The 20402-nt window shown below is 38.6% G+C and overlaps 1 protein-coding gene across 1 annotated transcript in view; it reads left to right on the top strand.

The window, feature by feature from the left end:
• The window catches only part of TRHDE (thyrotropin releasing hormone degrading enzyme), a 209236-nt gene that overhangs the window by 151892 nt on the left and 36942 nt on the right, over window positions 1–20402 (top strand). The window contains exons 10-12 of the mRNA XM_048300199.1: window positions 531–619; window positions 9696–9829; window positions 9928–9983. Coding sequence (XP_048156156.1) covers window positions 531–619; window positions 9696–9829; window positions 9928–9983 — 279 coding nt within the window. The remainder of the gene's footprint in view (window positions 1–530; window positions 620–9695; window positions 9830–9927; window positions 9984–20402) is intronic.

Raw genomic sequence — 20402 nt, 5'->3', positions numbered from 1 at the left:
CGTAGGTGGTAATAAATTGTGCCAAGACGGAGAAATTGTGGAGATCTGTTCCATTCATTTTGTTTTTATAAACCAGCAGCAGTGAAAGCCCATTGTAGCTTTTTAAGAGGTTGCTAGAAGAGTATGGTATTTTTAAACTTTGAAGTCCCTATAAATCAAAGCATGTCTTATATGGAGGTTTTTTCTAAGTAAATGTAAAAAAGTGTTCTTTATATGAGAAATCATTATTTCCTCTTTTGTGAAGCCTTTTCTTAAACTAGGAAAAGCCTTTTTAAAAAGTCCTCATATGATGATAGTGTGTGAAAAAATGTAAATTATAATTTAGGTTGGGATTTTCTTATAAATTATTTTTTCTTTGTTTTGATACTAATAGCAAATGCATTTCAAAATCAAAGTAACTTGTTAGAATCGACAGATCTTTACACTGCTACTGAGATTGTGTTTTTATTTCTTTGACATGATCCCTGATTGCTGTGAGAAGAATCAGTTCAGTATTTTTGTTCTTAGATTCCCCCTCCTTTGTCTTGCAGCTACTTGTGGCAGATTCCATTAACAATTGCAGTAGGAAATACGAGTCACATCTCATCAGAGGCAATTATATGGGTGTCTAACAAATCAGGTAAAAATAAACTTTCCTCCCAGTGGAATCTCATAAAGCATACTTGTGTTTTCCTCAACTGTATCTTTGGAATTGATCCTAGATAATTGTTTAGTTGCTCTGCACCCAATTTTAACTGCTTAAAATGAATTGCAAAAAAAGCAGAGCTGGGAAGGGAGGGAGGAGGAATGAAGGATGAGCAACAATCTAGATTTATAATTATTTCAGAATTCAGACAGTATAATGTAAAATTTTTACAAAGAAATGTAAAGTGCTAACTATTTTATATTTGGCAACACATATCAAATAATTGATGAATGCAATTCACTTTATTGATTGGTGAAAGTTAAATGTAATATTGTATAATGAAGCAGATATGATGAGTATGATTTAGTACATGTAGAATTCTAGCATTTTTTACTCGATCTGTAGTCTGAACCAGGGCTAAGAAGTGGTTGCTGTCATTAAAATTTTCCTTATTGATCTATCAAAAGTATTTGTTCTCTCTATTAGATAACCATATGCTGGACCTCAAAAGTGCATTATTCTGCTTACTACTTATTTTCTTCCTCTTCAGTTCCTGCATGATCATAACAGTAATAGTTACTGTTCAGAGGACAGTGAATGCTACATACCAGTGTTTTTTTATCACCCAAGAAAGGAAGCCCACCACAGAAATTTCATGAAATATTTATCTATTTCCTTAGCACTTCGTGCCACATCATCTGACAATTTTGGACTGGAATTAAATAGAGTGAGGGAAGACATATGAGGAGTTAGAATTATTATAAAGAAGGGAAAAGAAGGATGCATGCATCCCCCTGACATGTGGTCTGTAGAGGGAAAACTTACCCTTTCTTGTATAATTAGAAAGGTATAAGGATTTCCCTGCAATAGAAAATTAATGGGAGAGAGTCAAACCTGTGTGAGATGTTTTTTCTCTTTTGTAAGTTGCTAAAATATTTTAGTCACGTAGAGCTTAGCAGCCAGAAGGACTGAATGAGTGGTGTATGGTCAGTAGAAATCTGAGTACCCTGGCTTTCTAGTGGTACAAGGTATGTGTTTCTTTACCCAGATTGTTTGCAGCCTATGAGAAAGTAACATGTTTTATGCTGCTCCCATGTTAGAATGATCTATAAATGTGCCTGCAATCAGAGCAATTTTCATATGTGGGGAACATACTCTCATCAAAGCATACTGATTCTGCCTCACTTTTCAGAAACTTACTGCATTGGCCATATTTTTTAATATTAACACTTCCAAAATACTTCAAGACCTGTTTGCACTTTCATAGTCTGCCTTAATGACCTAATCTACTTTTGTCCTTTAGGGCTTGATTGAACTCTCATTGAAGTTATTAGAAAGGTTCCCACTGACTTCAGAGCAAGCTGATCATCCCATCTCGTTAGGTTGCACATGCATGCCTCCTTCCCTTCACTCCCACCTTCAAAGTTCAGGATATTACTATTATCTACATAGATGCTTCCTTATTGCCTTTTACTTGCTGAGTGGTGTGGAGGAACAAGTCCATAAAACTGCTACCCACTCTTTTAAGATCTACCGCTTCTATTGGAATGCCTTCAAGAAATCAACAAATTAATGATGGCCAGTGTGAGCAATTATTTTGGGCTGGCTACTGTGTAGAAATTAAAGAGGAACCTTTCCGAGTCATCAGTCTCCTGTGTAGCAAATCAATGACACTGTGATCTATTGTCATTATCCTTGTTCTTCCTCATTACTTTCACTCACTCGTTCACTGGCTGTGCCTCATTGAAAATGAGACTGTAAACTAGAGCAAGAATGTCCTCTTGCTTCTACTTATTGTGGTCTAGCTCAGATGAAGAATTCCTCAACATAAAAGCTTCAGTAAGAACATGCCTGAATGTATATTCAATGTGTGATTGATTGTACATGCTGAGGCTGGTATATGTGATTTTGTGATATTCCTGGGAGTTTCTCTGCAGCTGGTATGTTTGTTTCATGGGGATGAGGGAGGAATTCTGAGACTCCAAAGGACAGTTTCCAGGTTTGATTCTTGTGGACTGGAAGAATCTTGAAGACTGTCTGTTGTACAGAGGACACAGTTTCAGTATTGTCCCAGTGGGTAGTCTGGGAAAAAGTCTGCAAGCTGGAAGTGAAACAAACTGCTCCAGAGGATATTTGGAAGATTGGAAGTGGTCACATTGTTCTTCAAGTGAGTGTAATTAAATGCAGATACTCAAATCAACTTTGGAGTAAATGCTGTTCATGAGGATGGTTTCTGTGTGCTTTTTAGGAAAGAGTAGGCAATTCCTTCTTGTTGACTAAAATGTTGAGCTGAAGGAGCTTCCAGTGTGACTGGAAGAGTGGATAGGAGCTAATGAACAGCTCTCTGTTATTGTGATGTGTTGACCCTGGCGGGACACGAGGCACCCACCAAAGTCCCTCTATCACTCCCCTCTGAAACTGAACTGGGGTGGGGAGAGAGAATATAACAAAGTGTTCATGGGTCTCAGATAAGGTCTGTGTTAGAGATCCCTCACCAAATACCATCGCAGCAAAACAGACTCAAATTGGGCATATTATTTGGATTTACTACTAACAAAATCAGAGCAGGATAATGAGAATTAAAAACAGACCTTGAAACTCCTTCCCTCCCTCCCCACCTCTCCCTCTTTCCCAGCTCTGCCTCCTCTCCCCCAGTGGTGCAGGGAGGCAGGGAAGGGGGGCTATGGTCAGTTCGTCACACGTTGTTTTTCTCACTGCTCAGCAAGAGGAGTCTTTCCCCAGCCCCAGTGTGGGGTCCCTCCCTCAAAGTCACAGCCTCCTCTCAGGCATCCACCTGCTCTGCTGCAGGTCTCTTCCAGGGACTGCAGGTGGATCTCTGTGTTCCCATGGATCTCCGTGGGCTGCAGGAGCACAGCTGCTTCACCATGGGCTGTACCATGGGCTGCAGAGGAATCCCAGCTCTGGTGCCTGGAGCACATCCTGCCCCTACTTCTGCACTGACCTTGATGTCTTCAGGGTTGTTCCTCTCACGTGTTCTCACCCCACTCTTCTCTGGCCACAATTACATCTGAGCAGTAACATTTTTTTTCTTCTTCTTCTTAAATCTGTTATCACAGAGGCATTACTACGAATTCCAGTTGGCCCAGCCTTGGCCAGTGGCATGTCCATCTTGGATCCAGCTGGCATTGGCTCTGCTGGACACGGGAAGAGCTTCTGGCAGCTTCTCACAGAAGCCATTCCTATAGCCTCCCCTCCACTACCAAACCTGGCCATGCAAACCCAACATAGTCATGTATTACTGATCACACACCTCATTTCAGCTGCCAATAGGGAAAAGTGTTCAAGTTGATGACTACCACCTTGGCATATCACCTAATCTTCCAATAATATTAACCTTGTCTGTGGGTTATCTGAGAGAAATGAAACCAAAGCAGTTTTGAAAAAGCTACATATAGAAATACATAAAAAAAAATTCCTTTTATTTGGTGGTATTTCAGATAAAAATATCCATTGGGAGTAAACCCTGCGCCTTGCCCTAGGTCACCAAGAATGGTTATTTGTTGATGTTAGAGTCTTTTCCTTCATGTACATCCAGAAAGACAAAAGAGAGAATTGTTGATTTTTGCATCCTCTTTGCTACTGTGTGACCTCATCAAGGTGTTGTAGGGTACCAGTTGGTATTTTCCTGAACAAGGGATGTGAGGCTGCTCTCCAGCTTTGTGAGAGCCACATGACTTTAGGATGATTGAGTTGCTGCCCTGTCCTCATCCTTTCTGTCTCTGGTACATACCAGAGATAGTGAGCATGCAGATCACTGACCAATATGCTGAGCAGGATCAGTTTCGATAACTGCATGTGACCACAATTGCTGGCAACAGTGCTAGGTCTGTCCATTCTTCACAGCACCAAAGTGAAGGAATACACTGGAAATTACAGATATGCAGTATCTTTTTGAGTTGTAATTCATTGTCCATTGTAGCAAATCCTGTAGGGAGGACAGTGCCAGGCCTTGGGAACTTGTTCAACAAAGTGCATAATATCCAGGATGTTTCAAATTTAATATAGCTCTTCCCACCTGTTTGTTGAAGGTATGTAGTCATATTTTGGAAAGCTTTTCATTTTGCGAGTGCTTCTGCCAGTCTCTCTTCTCCTTACCCAGTGAACCATAGCATTTATGTAACCATATTTCTACTCATCAGTTCGTATGCCATTCGTATGATGGTCCTTTTACTGGGTTCAGTTTGTCTGGTGTGTGAAATGGAGCTGTCTCATTTGCTCTCAGAGTGCTGCACAAATAGGTCACCACCACCTTTTCCCTGTTCACTCTCCATGGCCATGGATGAGGCTGTTCTGCTTCAAGTGAATGTAAGCCAGTCACAAAAGAAACATCTCATGCCGAACCTTCCTGTCCGTGCTGAGGTCAGAGACATCATGCTAAGGTGGCTGCAGTGCTCTTTGTGCCTCACTCTTGCAGGTGTGCTGAATGATAAATTTTGCTGGCGCTGTGGAAATCATTGGTATTACAAACTTCTGCTCTGTCACAGTTCCAGGACTTGTTTGTGTTTCTCCTAGATAAGTTGCCTCTTTTGTGGTTCCTGTAATGATCTGTGATCATGCGTCCACACAGTTTTGGGATCAGCCCAAAATCAGTAGTGGATGGAGAGTCAAGAACCAGCTTTGAACCCATTCCATCCCCATGACTGCTTAGCAGGGCTTGTGGGAAGGTGTTGGCTATTGCTGATGAAGGTGTACTAGATGTGGAAGCACAGGCTCACCTGTGCATGTTTCTGCAAATCCAGAACTGGCCTTAACCTCAAGTGAGGAGGTTTAGCTAGCATCCATTTCCAATAGGTGAGCAGGGCTTTGGAAAATTCCTTGGGAATCACTGTTCTGGTACTCAGTCTCCAAGTAGGAAACATCTCCATGCAACTCAGCAAGTGCTGCTGAGCTGGCTGGCACAGCTTTAGTCTGCCTCCCTGCCCTTTCCATCCCCACCTCCTGTTCATTACCTGATTTATGTTCCAGGGAAATACTCCTTTGATGGACCTCCCTACCTCAGTTAAAGTGACTGCTGTTCAGATTGCTTCTAATATCTCCTCAGGATTGTGATGAGATGGGGGAAAGAAAGTTGAACAGGGCAATTGCCTTCCAACAGCAAGTCCCAATTTACTTTGCCACCTCCTACTAGATAGTCTCTACTTTAAGCCACTCAAAAGTCAGATTCTGCTCCATGAAGTGTTTTGTAGAAGACAGATGCTTCTGAGCTGGGGTTTGCTGGCCACCTGCTGGGGAACAGAGCATTAGTTGCAGCTTTAGAAAAATACCCTTTATTTTCTTTTCTGAGACTCAGCTGCTGAACTTTACCTATGTTGCTTCCAGACTCCACTCTTTTATCTTTCAAAAGCAGGAAGAAGGGAAGCACTGTGAAGAAAGATCAATATACAGGTCCTGCTTTGAGCTTCAGCCAGCCATCGTGAGGGCCAAGTATACAGGACTTGGAATCCTATGTGATTTTGACAGAGTGAGTCAGAATCATTCCCCTTATTCTAACAGCCGAGAGAAGATCCTAGCAGAAGACTGCTGCTTACATTGTGTATCACCTTAGACATTAGCAGTTCCATCATATAGGAATGTTAATGGATGGAAAGGTAGTCTGAGGAAGAGTTATGTGAGATAGAACATGATCATATTTCCTGATGTGCTCCATTTATTTTGTTGATCTCTATACTAAAATATTTTCTTTCAGTATGGAGCTATGGCAACACAGCAAGCGAGATAGAACTTTCTCTTCTCACTTTTTGCCTTCTCCCTGTATGAAAAGTTCTTGCAAGAAGATTTGCAGAATTTAGTTAAAGCCGGTACAGATTATTGTGAAATTCCTCATGGAACACATTTTTGTCAGAAAAATTTCACTTGCTGTTGTTGTCAGGTAATTGGGCTACACTTCTGCAGTTATTTTTGCAGCAAAATGGAGTCAATTCCCCCAGCAGGGGGAAAAAGAAAATAATAAACCAATTTCTTAGTATGCTAGGAGTTGTATAAAGTGAAGAGTTAAAATAACAACTGTGAGTCTGAACACTTGAAATGGTACTGGAACTCTATTTGGTCCATGCTTTTGAGAGTACTCTCTTGCAGAAGGGTGCCCTGCTCCCAGACCTGCCTCACATGCTGGTTTTGATGGAATTGAAGTTGCTTGAGAGATGGGAGAGCTCAGAACTTCAAGCCACATGCACCAGCTGGAGAGCTATCTCACACTTTGAGAGCAGACAAACTGGGAATGAGACCCTAACTGATTTTTTTTACTTCAAAACAAATGTCATAAAGTTTAACCATTTCATCCTAAATGTTTCCTATATGTATGCAGCAAAACTAGGAGTTTTAGAGCAGTGTTATTTTCTGAGGCCCCCCGACAATACATGACCATGGAAAAACACTTTCTGATGGAAGAAGATTAAATAAACCTCCCTTTAATGTCAAATACAATGGGATATATATTTTAGAATGACTTTCAAGAGGTGAACTAAAACCTTCAAAGATAGATTTCATTCCAAATGTAATCTTTGTTGTTGTTTAGAAAGTCATGAATGGTTTAATGTAGGGTTTAACACTGAGTTACTACCTTTTCCCTAGCTATAATACTTTTAATAGGAAACTAATAAATGTGTTTGTGGTAAGTGGAAACATTACCCAGATGTATAGAAATTTTTAGTGTCTGTAATTACCAAAAGAAAGAATTTCTTTTATAGGAAAGCATGAGAACTGACAGACACAAATATCAAATTCTACAAAATTATATAGAGCTATATGAAGCATATGTATCAGGCAGTCCCTTAAAATAGCCACCTCTTTATATGAGCTGGGAAGGTGTGAAAGATTCCTGTCCTGTATTTCAGGAGGACGTCAATACACAAGTGGTCTTATCGAAATATGATAGCAAGGGGTTATGGTTGTATTTAAACTGACCGAAACAGCAATAACGCCATCGTGCTTGGAAAAGATACTCTCTTCTTTATAGGGATATGTACTGGGGGTGTTGAACAGCTGTTATATGTGAAATAGCTTATTCTGAACTTGTCATATTTGACTGACAAGTATAATTCAATACGCTATTGAAGCATAAGTAATTTTCTCACTTTGGAGGTGAAAATTTAATATAAATGCTTTAAGAAGAAAAAGTGTATGTATTTTTTAATTACATATGATTTTGAAAATTTCCATTTAATGTATTTATTTACCCAGATATTGCTTAATGTGTGCTGATAGCCTATTAGGTATGCTTTTAGGTAGTATTGTAGAGGTGCAAGGATTAACCAGTTACAAGTAGCTGCTTTCAGGACTGGTGGCATTTGAAGGTTAGTTTGCTACCAAAGAGCATGGGCAGAAAGCTGTACTGCATTAAGGAGGTATAAGGTTACAAAGGAACAGGATTCAAGTCTTCTCTAAGTAGGGTGGAGCAATGGGCTGGTTCTGACTTGGACCCGATGAAAAAAGGATTTAAACAGGGGGCAAGTCTAAGAGAGTTTACTTAGGACTGATCTGTACAGCCCCTTGTGGAGGAAAGGACACACAAGTGTTACAGCCTTGTTCCAAATCAGATTGTGGGCAAAAGCAGCTTAGGTGCTTTGACAGTCTGAATGCCTGGGAAATTCAGAGTTGTAGGACTTAATTCAGATTTTCTCAGTCCTGTTTCTGCAGGATATGTTGGATCGTAAAGAATTGAATTGAACATGCAACAACTGAGTTATTCTCGGCTTAATATTTCTAATAAGTGTGTTTTTCAGAGATTTTATTGGTTTCAGAACTACCTAGGAGAAAAGAGGACTTTCTATTTTAATACTGCAGTTTTTTTATCCAAATTCGTGTGCAAAATGCAGGTCCATGAATTTAAACATGTAATTATGTGTTTTTAAGATTGGGGTCTTGCTGATCTTTGTATTTACTGCACCTTAAAATAGTAGTTATTTGTGGGTTTGCTGTTAATCAAGGAAGAAGCCCAACTTTTATCTGTAGCCCTAGTTAACTATTATTTCCTCAGAAATTACTTTTTTATGAGAAAGACTGAACTAAATCAATTTCTTTAGTCAGCCTATGTACTAGATAGTATGTGTGAATTGCAAAGACCATATTGCTAACTTTTTTCCTATTTATTACCTCCAGGGAATTAAAGCACACCAAACAATTCCCTAATGGAATTACATTATAACAAATTTTATGTATTTCTTTTTTATTTTTAAAATTGAATGAGAAGACTGTTCCTTCAACAGTGTAAAAACTAATTTTATTAGTTGAAAAAAGTGTTTCTGAATTTTTAGTGAGTTCTCGAGAGTTCATGGTTAGTTTTGTCAAAATAATGTACTAGATTGAAGACTTCTTCCAGAGATGTTGAAGCCTGAGGCTTTGTGCCATGGTAAAAAAGAAGTGTGTATTGTGAGTTCAGGGCTTTTGTGTTGTTGAAATTTTGAAATCCCTATTCCTGCAAATAGTTGTGGAGTGCCTGACTGTACAAATGCAGTAATAAATTTAGACTTTCAGCCCTAGAGTGATTACTTAAAATGAGGGGAAAGATGAAGAACAGGTTAGGTGATAGAAGGTTAATTGGTCTAGCTCTAAAGAGGAGGCTCTCAGTGGTTAGTAGCTAGAAGCTGTACAACTCGAAGTACTTTAATTTAAAATCCAGTGTAAAAGCTTAATCAAATGCATGCAGAAACACTTAAGAATCTATTTTTTTAATCACAGGTTTACTCTTCTCTCTGTAGCACATCCATTGAATTGTTTGAGTTACAATTGTAGAAAGCTATTTAAGCATGGCCAGAATAAGGGTACCAGACTTAAAGTGGGTACCTGTCATAAAAATGATATTTCCCAGGAAAGAAAAAGCACACTTGAAATTCTGTGTGGGTAAAAGGTCCCCATGTGAATGTCAGCTGGCATCTCTCTACATCAGAACAGATAAAGGAAATTATTAATCCAACACAATATTTTTGTTAGTCTTTGAATTAATTTTACTGCCTTCATGTATATTTAAAGAAGGTGAAAGTGTAACAGATGCATTTTTAGAATGTTTAAGGTTAAAACCAAGACCCCTTCCCTTCTTCTTCTTTGTTTCCAGAACACCACAGAATTCCTGCTTTGGAAGAGGCAAGTTGGTTGCTGGGGAACATCAACCAGACTGGATACTTTAGAGTTAATTATGATATTAGGAATTGGAGGCTGCTAATTAATCAGCTAACAAGGAACCATGAGGTAAGCTCCTCTTCTGATCCTTAAAATCTGCTTTCCTAGATGAACCTTCACTGTTTCATCACCCTAAATGGTTCAATTTTTGTGCTTGCCCCTCACAGGTTCTCTCTGTCAGTAATCGAGCAGGCTTGATTGATGATGCATTCAATCTAGCCAGGTATGTTTTCCTGAAGATCATCTATCCTCATGCACATTGCTGCAATAACTCATGCAACCATTAACTCAGCAGTTGCGTGTGTTTCAAAGTTAAGTATGTTTTAAACACACTTTAGTTCCCCCCCCGCTTTTTTTTTTCGTATAGCACATGAACACGGTCTGTAGCACATTCACTGCTCTTGATCAATATTTGCTGTAGGGTATTTCCAAGTCTGAAGAGATCTGATCAATTTTGCAGCAAGTTCCATTTAATGCTTTGCAGATAAATAATCTCTTTCCTCTTTCTCTAATGAATGAGGTTTTTTTCTTCTGTTTCTCCCAGTTGTCCCACCTCTCCTTTCTTTTACCACTAATCCTTATGCTGTATTTAATTTGAGATGGAAGGCACCTTCAAGCTTCAGTAATTATTTTGCCCTAACTTGTACTGTTATATCATTTTTCCAGTATCTTTCTTTTCTTGTAATCTGCTAGAACAGACTCTTTTTTCCCCCTCTGTGGTGCTTTTCAAACAGAATGGAAAACAGTCCCATTGAGCATTTCTGGAATTTATGCAGCATTTTGTGTTTAATATGATGAGAGTTAATAATTAGCACATACAGTGCTGGTTAGGTACTGCCTTCTTTACAAATTGAGACAATGGAATTGTCCCCATTTTGAAATTCAATATGTCGATAGTGAAAGTGTAAAACAAGAGGAAAATAGTGGAACATTTGTAACTTTTTGATTTTGAGGTACCTGGGGACATAGTATTAGTAAAGGGTTTTAACTGCATAATTACAGATTTAATTGAAAAATTGCAAATAATGTGATTTTACTTTCACTGTAATGTCAAAGGTAGCGTGAAAAGAATTCTTGATACTACTGTGTTTTCTGCTGTTGCTGACAAGGCTTGGTAGTACTGAGGTACATTTAACTACAGATGGTCACTTGAGGTGTTTGGGCTTCAGTCACAGTGTCACAGCTCAGTGATGTTCCAGCATCACTGCAATAAAACACAGTTGTGTGCCCTACCACTCTGTTCCTGCTGCTGACATAAAGTAGTGATTAGCACTTACTTAAAAGTCCAGAGATGTAGTAGGGAAGGAGGTATCATAGGGAAAGGAGTATCCATTTGCTTTTGGCACTGCCCTTCATTCTTGCTTTGTGACATCTTCCCATTGATAACAGTAAAGAGCTAGAAATAGGTCATTACATCAGATTTCAGTAGACCATGATTTGTCTACTCTCTGTCTAGGAGAATATTGCAGATTATTCTGAAATATTTAGACTATTAGAAGAACTACCAAATTTTGAGTAAAATGTCATAATCTGTTCCAATTGTGTTTGATTTTGACACTTCAGAAGTAGTGTGCAGTTATACAGAGTCAGTGTGGCATCTTCTTTTTCCATGCACTGAATGCAGTCAGATGTGGCTAGACTTCCCTGAAAGTCTAGATCCTTTAAAAAGCTGTTTCTTAAGCCAATTTTTGTAGGTGAGTCGGTGTTGAGTCGGTGCCCTAGGATGTCTTGTTCATGAAGAATTAAAGTGAGGTCTTGATTGAAGACCCAACCTATGTTGTCTGGCCAAGTCTCATCTATCTAAAAACCACTCAAAAGATTAGATGAGTAATGCATTCCCCACTAATTTTCCAAATTACTTTCATGAGGATACTGGATCCTGCACCTTTTCAGAGGTAACTGCACTAGAGCATTGTGAAGTCTTTCAAAAGATTTTTACATTATAAAAACTTGACTTTGTTTTGTTAATGATCATCTGGCTGTTTTTAACAGTAATTCAGTCCTCAGTTTTGGTCCCTAGTTGCAATGATGTGTTATCTTCTTGTCTACGACTGTAAACATGCATGTTTTGAGAGAGAGGAGAACTGTGGATACTTTAATTCTAATCCCTAGCTATTATTTTCAGTGATAAAATAATGCAAAAATTAAAACATAATTTTTTACATTCATGCTGATCCTTTCAAAAATTTTCTTATGTAAACAGTTCTTTTTACTGTACTGAAGAGCCTGTATTTCTTCAAAATACCCTGTCGTTCTTAGAAACTGCTGAAGTACTTCCTAGTGTGCTGTTGAACTTGATACAGAAAATACCAAAAAGATTTGACTCAATTTTCCACTGTTACAATATTGTATGTCCTAATATGATTATTTCTATGTCGTTATACTACTAATTGATTTTGTTTGTGGAATGAGTGCAGTTCTTCTCTTTAGTAAAATTTAATATTTAGATCTGGAGAAAAATGAAAAAAAGTGCTCATATAAATTATTTTGGAACACCACATTTTATTTTGTAAAGGTGTGTTTGGTTCCATTTCTCTGAAATGTTTATTATCCTTTTACTGTCCAGCATAGTGATTGCTTGAAAATAAACAACATAAATGAATTGATACTACAAAGGAATATTTTAAGCTCTATAGCTTTAATTTCATACGTTTTTGTCCATTTTATATGGAAATACATTCCTTCGTCTTCCTTCTTGCTGTATTTTGGTTTGTATAACATTCATCAAGGAGAGTTGAGTGGAATAATAACAATAGAAAGTTACAACTTATTTGTTTTTCAGATTTTAAAGCTGTAGTGCATGCACATACCCTTAAGATCTGAAAAGCAGTAGCCTTGGCTACAGAACATAGTTTATGGAAATTCATGTCCCACATTCTTGAGCAAGAATAGCACCTTGAAATTCCCTGTTCCCTTCTTCTTGAAGATTCTTTATCTTTTGTTTGTATGAAGTTTCAGTAGAATCTAAAAATGTGTGGGTTCTAGTAAATTGTACTAGTTAACATTGACTGAGAAAGCCCAGAAGCCACGAGAAGACAAACAGAACTGTGGTTCTCTTCTAACCTTAAACAGAGCAGAGGACAGTTCAGAGAGCTCCAATAAGCAGTGTCACAATAAATAACAAAGGTCGCACTGTTTCATAAGAATGTGAATAATGTTGTCAAATTCTCACGTCTTTCTCTTTCCTTATGATAAGGGGTTGGTTAGTGAGTATATGAGGTGGGATGCCTCCCAATTTACTTTAGGCATCCCAAAGGTAGACCTGTAAATCTGACATTCTCACCTTGTAGTGCACTGACAGTTAATGGAGAGAAACATGCGCCTGACCTCTCAAAACCACTTAACCACATAGGATAAGATCAATTACTCAATGTTAGGAGTGTTGTGTCACCCCTGGTTCTTCCTTGATGGGCTCTAAATCTTCATAAAAGATTTCCCTCATTAAACTGGTTGACTTAATGTAGTATTATGTGAAAGAAATAGGTCTGGTCTATATTTAATGTTAACCAGTGTTGAATCAGATGTGACTGTGAATATCTCTTTTACTGTCATCTAAAATAGCTATTGCTGTTTCCAGTTCTGTAAGCACTGAATGAGCAAGCGTGAAGTGGTGTTGTTGATAATTGTTCTTTTGCTCCAAGGATGGATGAGTGTGTTGGAGTGCTGTCCATTTCCTTGCACAGATTAGGGGCAGACTGAACTGTAGTCTGTTCAGATGAAGCTTGCCCCTGTAGGCTTCACAAATATCGAGAGCTGTATCAGAAATGAGTAACAAGAAAAAAATGTACCTTCAAAATTTTCTGTGAACTAAGTGATTTCCATGCTGTAGATGGCCTTCGTAAGTGTTCCTCTCTATCAGAATTTCATACACCAGACCAAAACCAGGATCCTGGTGCAAATAGATATATGATGAGTTATGATGATTGTTTTCCTGCTGTTAAACAATTCTTTGTGACTTGTTTCTTTCCAAGCTGTGAGTTCTGCTGATTCTATAAAACCCAAGTCTGAGGGCAAGGGAAAAGGCAGTACCAACCTACTTTTCAATATATAAATCCAAATTATCTCCCTTGACACAAATTTGTCTTTAACAGCTGGTGCATTTGACTCCAAGGTTGATTCCAGAAATAAAATACTGAAGGAAGCTAATGCTGACTCCGTATCACTTTCTCACCAACTTGTAAAGAGGAATTAATTTAAAAAGTAAATCTCACTTAATCAAGTATAGCGTTTTGGATCTGGAGAATCATGTCTTTAGGATCCCCTATTTTATTGTTTCTTAAAAAAATTAATTCCTGGCTGTGGAGTCTTGACACTGAGGCAAAAACATTTTATCCATTCAGCCACCTGAGGCAACACCACCCCACATAATGATTAGGTGGTCTTATTTCTGGAAACTGAGAGATATTGTGTAACTAAGCCTATAGTTCATACACTTCCATATAAAATCCAGAATTATTGCTGCTAAATTGGAAAAATGTTTTCTTGAAATACATGGTGGAAATATATGCATAACTGTGGAGCCTGCCCAGCCCCTGCCCTGGGAGGAAGCCTGCTGAGATAGGAGGAGATTACACAATCTCCCAGCAAGCCCCCCTTAGAAAGGCCAGAACTCTTCTGTTACAGTGAGAAAGGACACAGAACCATGATCCTCTGGGAGACCCTATGTAGATCCTTTGTAACCCATTGGCTTTTACCCTCTCACACCCACCTTTGTATCCCCATAAAAGAAGCCTGGCTAGCTCAGTCGGGAGAGCAAGCCTGTCACTGGCCACCTTTCGCAGGCGCAGGACAATAAAGTCACCTATGTGGGAATGCCACACGGGCCTCTCGTCTCTCTTTCCTGGTCTGGCCTGGAGATTGCCTCTCAGAGCAAGAGCTGAAATCACTAGCTGAAAATCACTAAAGAGCTGTTATCCTGCTGAAGCAGGCACCTCTCTGCAAAGGCACTCCAGTGGCTGAGGAAAAGCTGCATGGTCCCTGGAAGACGGTTCCTCGCAGGGCCATCTCTCTGGACCGGTCACGGCTTCCTGGGTCTGAGCTACAGACCCCATACCAGCTGCCACACATAACAAAACCGAACTATGGAGTTGAAATGATCTTTATTGCTGTTTTCCTTCACAGAGATTAAGATTTCATTTCTTGTAGCATTTGAAGTCTTCCAATATAAATGGGCTAATTGGTTCCATATTACGCTTGGGTGTGTTACTTCAAGTCCTGTTCAGTGTAATGTCAGGAGAAGTCAAGGCATTTGAGGGCCCATGTGAAATGCTGGGTCTGGATAGTAAGTGGGTGACAAAGACAGAAATTCTCAGCGCAATTAATGTACTTCAAAATGTTTCAAAATTTCAACAGCCACATTCAGGGTTGTTGACCTTGTTTTGTTGGGATATTCAGAAACAGTCATATAGGATCCATTTAAATGAGTGAACTGCTGTTTTACTCCAGCCTTCGCCTTTACTCCTGATTGCACTTTCTCATAGTTCAACACAGAGGAAAACGAGATGTGTTATGCAGCTCCCTTAATTAGTGCCTCTGAGTACCAGCTAAGGGAGTGAGTATTAGATCAATACTTTGTATCACGCTTGATTAATAGTGGTATAGATTTACTATTTTAATAAATGAGGCCTCATCTGAATTATTTCAGCAGATGCCATAGTAACTCCCATTCGCTGTCAGGCAAATTTTGGTGATGGTTCGCTAGCAATTGATTTAAGTGTAGTTTCCTTCAGAAGTTCTTGGGTTCCTTTTGACATAAATACTCTCTCAATGGGCTAAAGTAGCTGTGCCATTTTTAGAGAAAATAGAAAGTTACAATTATTTTAAGGTTGCCATCATTCATTCCATATGCTGCACGTCAGACCATACGTTTTGTGACATATCACAGCATTGATATCTGCTTTATGTGGAGATACATATTTCAGCTAACATTTGCATGTGTTTGTAACAAGAGGAATCAAAGCAATTCCTGCAACTAAGCACATGAAAAGTCAATTCTGCTTTTGTAGTATGTATCATTTGTGCATCTGATCCTGTTACATAGCTAAAGGCAGTAAAGCCAATTGTACAGCACATTCCAGGGAAGTGTTGGTGCTGTGATAGCGTCTTGAAAGATAGAAATACCTGCTGAGAGACAGGAAAAAAGTTGAAGACTCTTCAGCACGTACTAAAATCCAGCGCTGTAATCTGACTGCAAAGCATTTAGTGCAGAGGGAAGGTCTTTGTCTAGTCATATCCCAGCAAAATTTGCCTAAATTATTTCTGGTACTTCTGAATAATTATAGCAGTAATTGTTTTTTTGTGTAAACTACATTAACTCTATTCTTGGCCACACCCAGAATAAACTGTCAGGAAGACTTGACTCTGGTTTCAAGGGAGTGACAGTTATTTTTAGCTAATGCTTGTTAACTCATTGTCTTTTTACCACATAGTCTTAGTCTCTTAGATTTGAAGCTGGTCTCTGAAGTCAGCTTGTATCCTTGTTGCTGTGCAGGTGCCAGGGACTGCTGTGTAATGACAGAGCAAGGGAACAGTCTGTGAGATTTGTTTTGGGAACATTAATTGAACCAGGTCTGAATTATGCTTCAAAATAATACTTGAGTTTGAGATGAAACAAGAAGACTAGTGTCATGAGTGGAGCTTTCTGAAGGCTTTTTCGCTACTTCAAATACTGGAAACAGAGCTAAGAATTGAAAATAGGGCTTCAGGAATCTGTGTTGGTGGGGCAGGGGGAAGTCTTTGTACAACCTTGAAACCTGTGGCATTCTGTGAGGGCCCTATCCTCTCATAGCAAGCATACATCCATTCCCTGGGACTTCTACATAGCCCTTTTTCTTCCCCACAGCTGCCTGATCAATCCTAGTCTCTACCTCCCTCAACTGTCCTCTCAAAACAAGCAGGTTTTTTGACTCTTTACCCTTACGCCAGAACCCGATTACTTTCCTTTCTGTGGGTCCGACAGGACTAATATGGAGAGCAAAAGATCCTTCTGCTACATTGGTTAAGATAGCAAAAACAAGCCACTTGGAGAAGCTGGAGGTGCTGATCTAAACAACTTGACTTTCCCAGCATCAACAAAGGATATATGAATGAAGGCATAAACCAACTTTTCTAGTTATAAAAGACAATACTGATGCCTCACTAGTATAAAGAAAGAAGTCTGCTATCATACTCACTCCTTTGCCTGCTGTTTAGACCTGACTGCACTGTTGCTTCTCAGAAATGATCCTACTTTTCGTGTTTATCTGATTGCCGTTGACCAGGATTGTTGTCTAGAGGAGGTCTGGTCTTTGTCCATGTATGCTCTGTCTGCTTGAATGTTGTAATGGATCCTTTCTACCTGGCTAGAAGTGTGTTTTCCTCTACCCAGAAATCAAGCAATAAATGACAGGAAGGGCTGTGTTATGACTAAGGCACAGGGACTGAAGAAACCTGGGATGCTGTTTCTGCTGTAGCCTTCCTAGGTGATCTTGGTGAAATCACTTAAATGTTTGTGTCTTCTTTCTCTCTGCAAAATGGAGATAAGAGAATAGGTGAGGGTTTAAGAGAATTTCAGAGAATCTTTTTATTATAAATATGTTTATTGGGAATTGCCTTTAGAAAAGTAATGTCCAATTCTGTAGGTATTCTGGCAAACAAAATTGGAATTGCATGTGTGTTCTCAAGATCAGAATTCTATGCTATCCATATGAAATTTCTAGCTTTTAAGCACATATTTCACTTGGCTGACTGATATGGAAATTATAAACATTAGATCAGGACAAAAGAGAGTGCTGAAAAAGTATTGTGCATAATAATAAACTAACTCAATTTTGATTCTGCTCAAACATGCTCTCATAGATACCATCACCTGTTGACAACTTAATGAATAGAAGAGCTGTTTCATTCTACCCTTCCCAACAAAAATCACCAAGAAAGAAAATAAATAACACTTATAATAATTGAGTCATCTGGAATTGATGTCTATTAGCCCCTGAAATACATTCAAATTTCTTTACTTAATTTAACTCTGTGAATTACATACTTCTCAAAAATCATGGTTTCATGATGATGAAAAACATGACATAACTTACTGGATAGCCTTAATTTTTAGCAGTAAGATTATTCCTTTTCATCTTGTACTATGCCTTTTTAATTAATTTTTCTTTCATATGGGGAAGAAGAGGAAAGGAGAGATTGTGAACTACAGTTTGAAGGAATTCTTTTGTTGCATTTTTACAAGCATAGAGGGGTTTAGATTTGAGGGTTTTTTCTGTTTTCAACAGAGGTGAATAATTCAAATTAATATTAGGCTTTGCTTATGTGGCAACTCTAAAACTGTGCAAGATAATTTAAGCCACATAATACTGTGATAATTACATTGAATTTGAACTATTCTTTGTAGGATGCTTCAAATGCTCTTGTGTGGAGTTGAATGTCACTTGAAGAGTCCTTAAATATTTTGCATGTAAGAAAACATACTGAGAAGCAGGCTTCACTGAAAACTGTCTTACTCTCTGAATTTTTTAATGTTGGAGAGATTGAATGCTAATTAAATTTATTTCATAAAATGAGCTTGTAAGCCAAAAGTTGCCGTTGCATTCATCAAAGAGCAGATGTGCATTCCTGTCTTGTTTACGTGGAAATCCATAGCTGGTACAGATCATAATGCCTCCATCAGGTCACTTTGGTGTCTTAGAAAAATCAAGTTCTTACATGGTCCTTATATAAAGTCAACCCTGGGAGGGAAGGGTGAGGTAGATTATTCTTTGATACTGGAGATCACAGGGCCTTTTTTAAAGATTGCCCATTAGTTTTCTATGAGAAAACATTCTTTCTCCAGGTTCTGTGGTTGAACATGGATGCCAGTCATCCTAAGTTTTTAATCATTGACTTCTAGCCTTGCAGGAGTGGAAGGGGAAATCTCTGACTACCAGTTAATTTCCCTGTTGTATGGCTCACCTTGCCCAAAGTTTTTTGACATGTCAGGGTTCAACATATATGTTTTTACTCCGCCATCAAGGAATTGTTGTTAAAGCATTGTGGGAAAGAATATCCTGAATACATTGGTAGAGACACCAGTCCTTGATAGGTCCTGAAAAAATGAAAAAGGCAGATACAGTTAAATATAGTTAAACTGGTGCCAAGTTTCTCTGTGACTTATTCTAATCCACACACTTTACTGTTAAGGTAAAAGAATGAATCAATTATTAAGAATCTCAACTTGTTTTAAACTGTCTCTTTAGGAGTTAATGAGTATAGTCTAATTATTCATATATTGCACAGAAACAGAAACAGAAATGATGTTAATCTGAATTGCACATCTGCGTTCTGAAGAGCTGTGTTTCACCCCTTCAAAATTACCCAGACAAAAAGCTAGTCATGTTTTACACATTTCTAAGAAACAGACAAGGCGGGGTGAATTTTAAACCAGCAGCAAGTAAATCACCTCATTTCCATTGTTTCAGCAATGCAGACCAGTTTGCTGCCAGCTTGGATTTTCTAATTTTGATTTAAACACATGACTTATAATGTCTTTGTTGGGTGGTGGGACTAAAGGATTTATGGTGCCCTTGTATGTGGGACTCTCATCACTGTACAGCAACCCTGTCGTTTTTGTGACAGAGTCTGTTTGACTGGTGCTGGATTTATGATAGAAATAATTCAGAACAGAGTAATAATTTTCCCTTGGCAATTACACTACCATTTGGTACTTTGTCCCTAAGGGGAAAATGAATGTGCTGGGATCTGTCCATAAGTTCAGTGGCTCAGTGTAAAGAACAAATCAAGGTCAGAATGCAGTTGAATACGCACTGATGTTTCATAATATAATCTAGATTCTGCTTTTATCTGACTCATTAAAAGCTCATGTAATTTAAAGATTATTTTTCATTGCCATGAGATTTGTATTGGGAATTCTTTGTGAGAGAGATTTCATTACCATGTTTGGTACTTTCTTTTTCTGTTCATTGCCTCTTTTCTCTGTTGCAGTGGCCACCATAGCAACTTCTTCAGGGTAAGCAGAATAGTACCTTGCTAAGTATTGGTGCTTATATGATATGATATGATATGATATCATAAACCACTTAATACTTATATATAACTTCTGGAAAATCTTTTTCCACCTCTGTCTTTGTCATAAAAATGATAGATCACATTTTCAGTACAGTTCATCAGCAGCCTTCTTTGGCATGAAAAACCTGCTGAACAGGATGTTTGTCTAGAGGTAATTTGTCTAATAACTAAAGCAGATCTTCTTGCCAGTCAATGTTCCTGATCTGTTCTCCCCTTCAGTTTGGCAGGCAACTGTGAAATCAGGAATGTAGATAATAAGACAAACCTCGTGTGGTTCTGTGTTTCTAGCACGTGCTTGTGTGTAGTGGTGGCTACAGAATGATTGACATGCTAGTAAACTGATGGGTGAGGACAGTTACACAAAAATTGATAAAGCAATGAAGCGTCTCAAATGTGATCTTTTTGGTTAAATTTTGCTTTTGTATTCATGTGTTTCAAATGACTTGGTATGGGGAAAGTTGGCTTAGAAAGGGCTTGTAAAGGCTGTTTTAAGTCTAGGCTGCTTTCTATATGACCCATGATGTCAAATCAAAATGCTCCAATCTGAAACAGTATAAAGAGGGATGTCTGCTTTTTGTAGTTTATACTGAAG

Source organism: Corvus hawaiiensis, chromosome 4, assembly GCF_020740725.1.
Source record: "Corvus hawaiiensis isolate bCorHaw1 chromosome 4, bCorHaw1.pri.cur, whole genome shotgun sequence".
NCBI classification, from domain to species: domain Eukaryota; kingdom Metazoa; phylum Chordata; class Aves; order Passeriformes; family Corvidae; genus Corvus; species Corvus hawaiiensis.
This window is presented reverse-complemented; position numbering and strand designations above follow the sequence as displayed.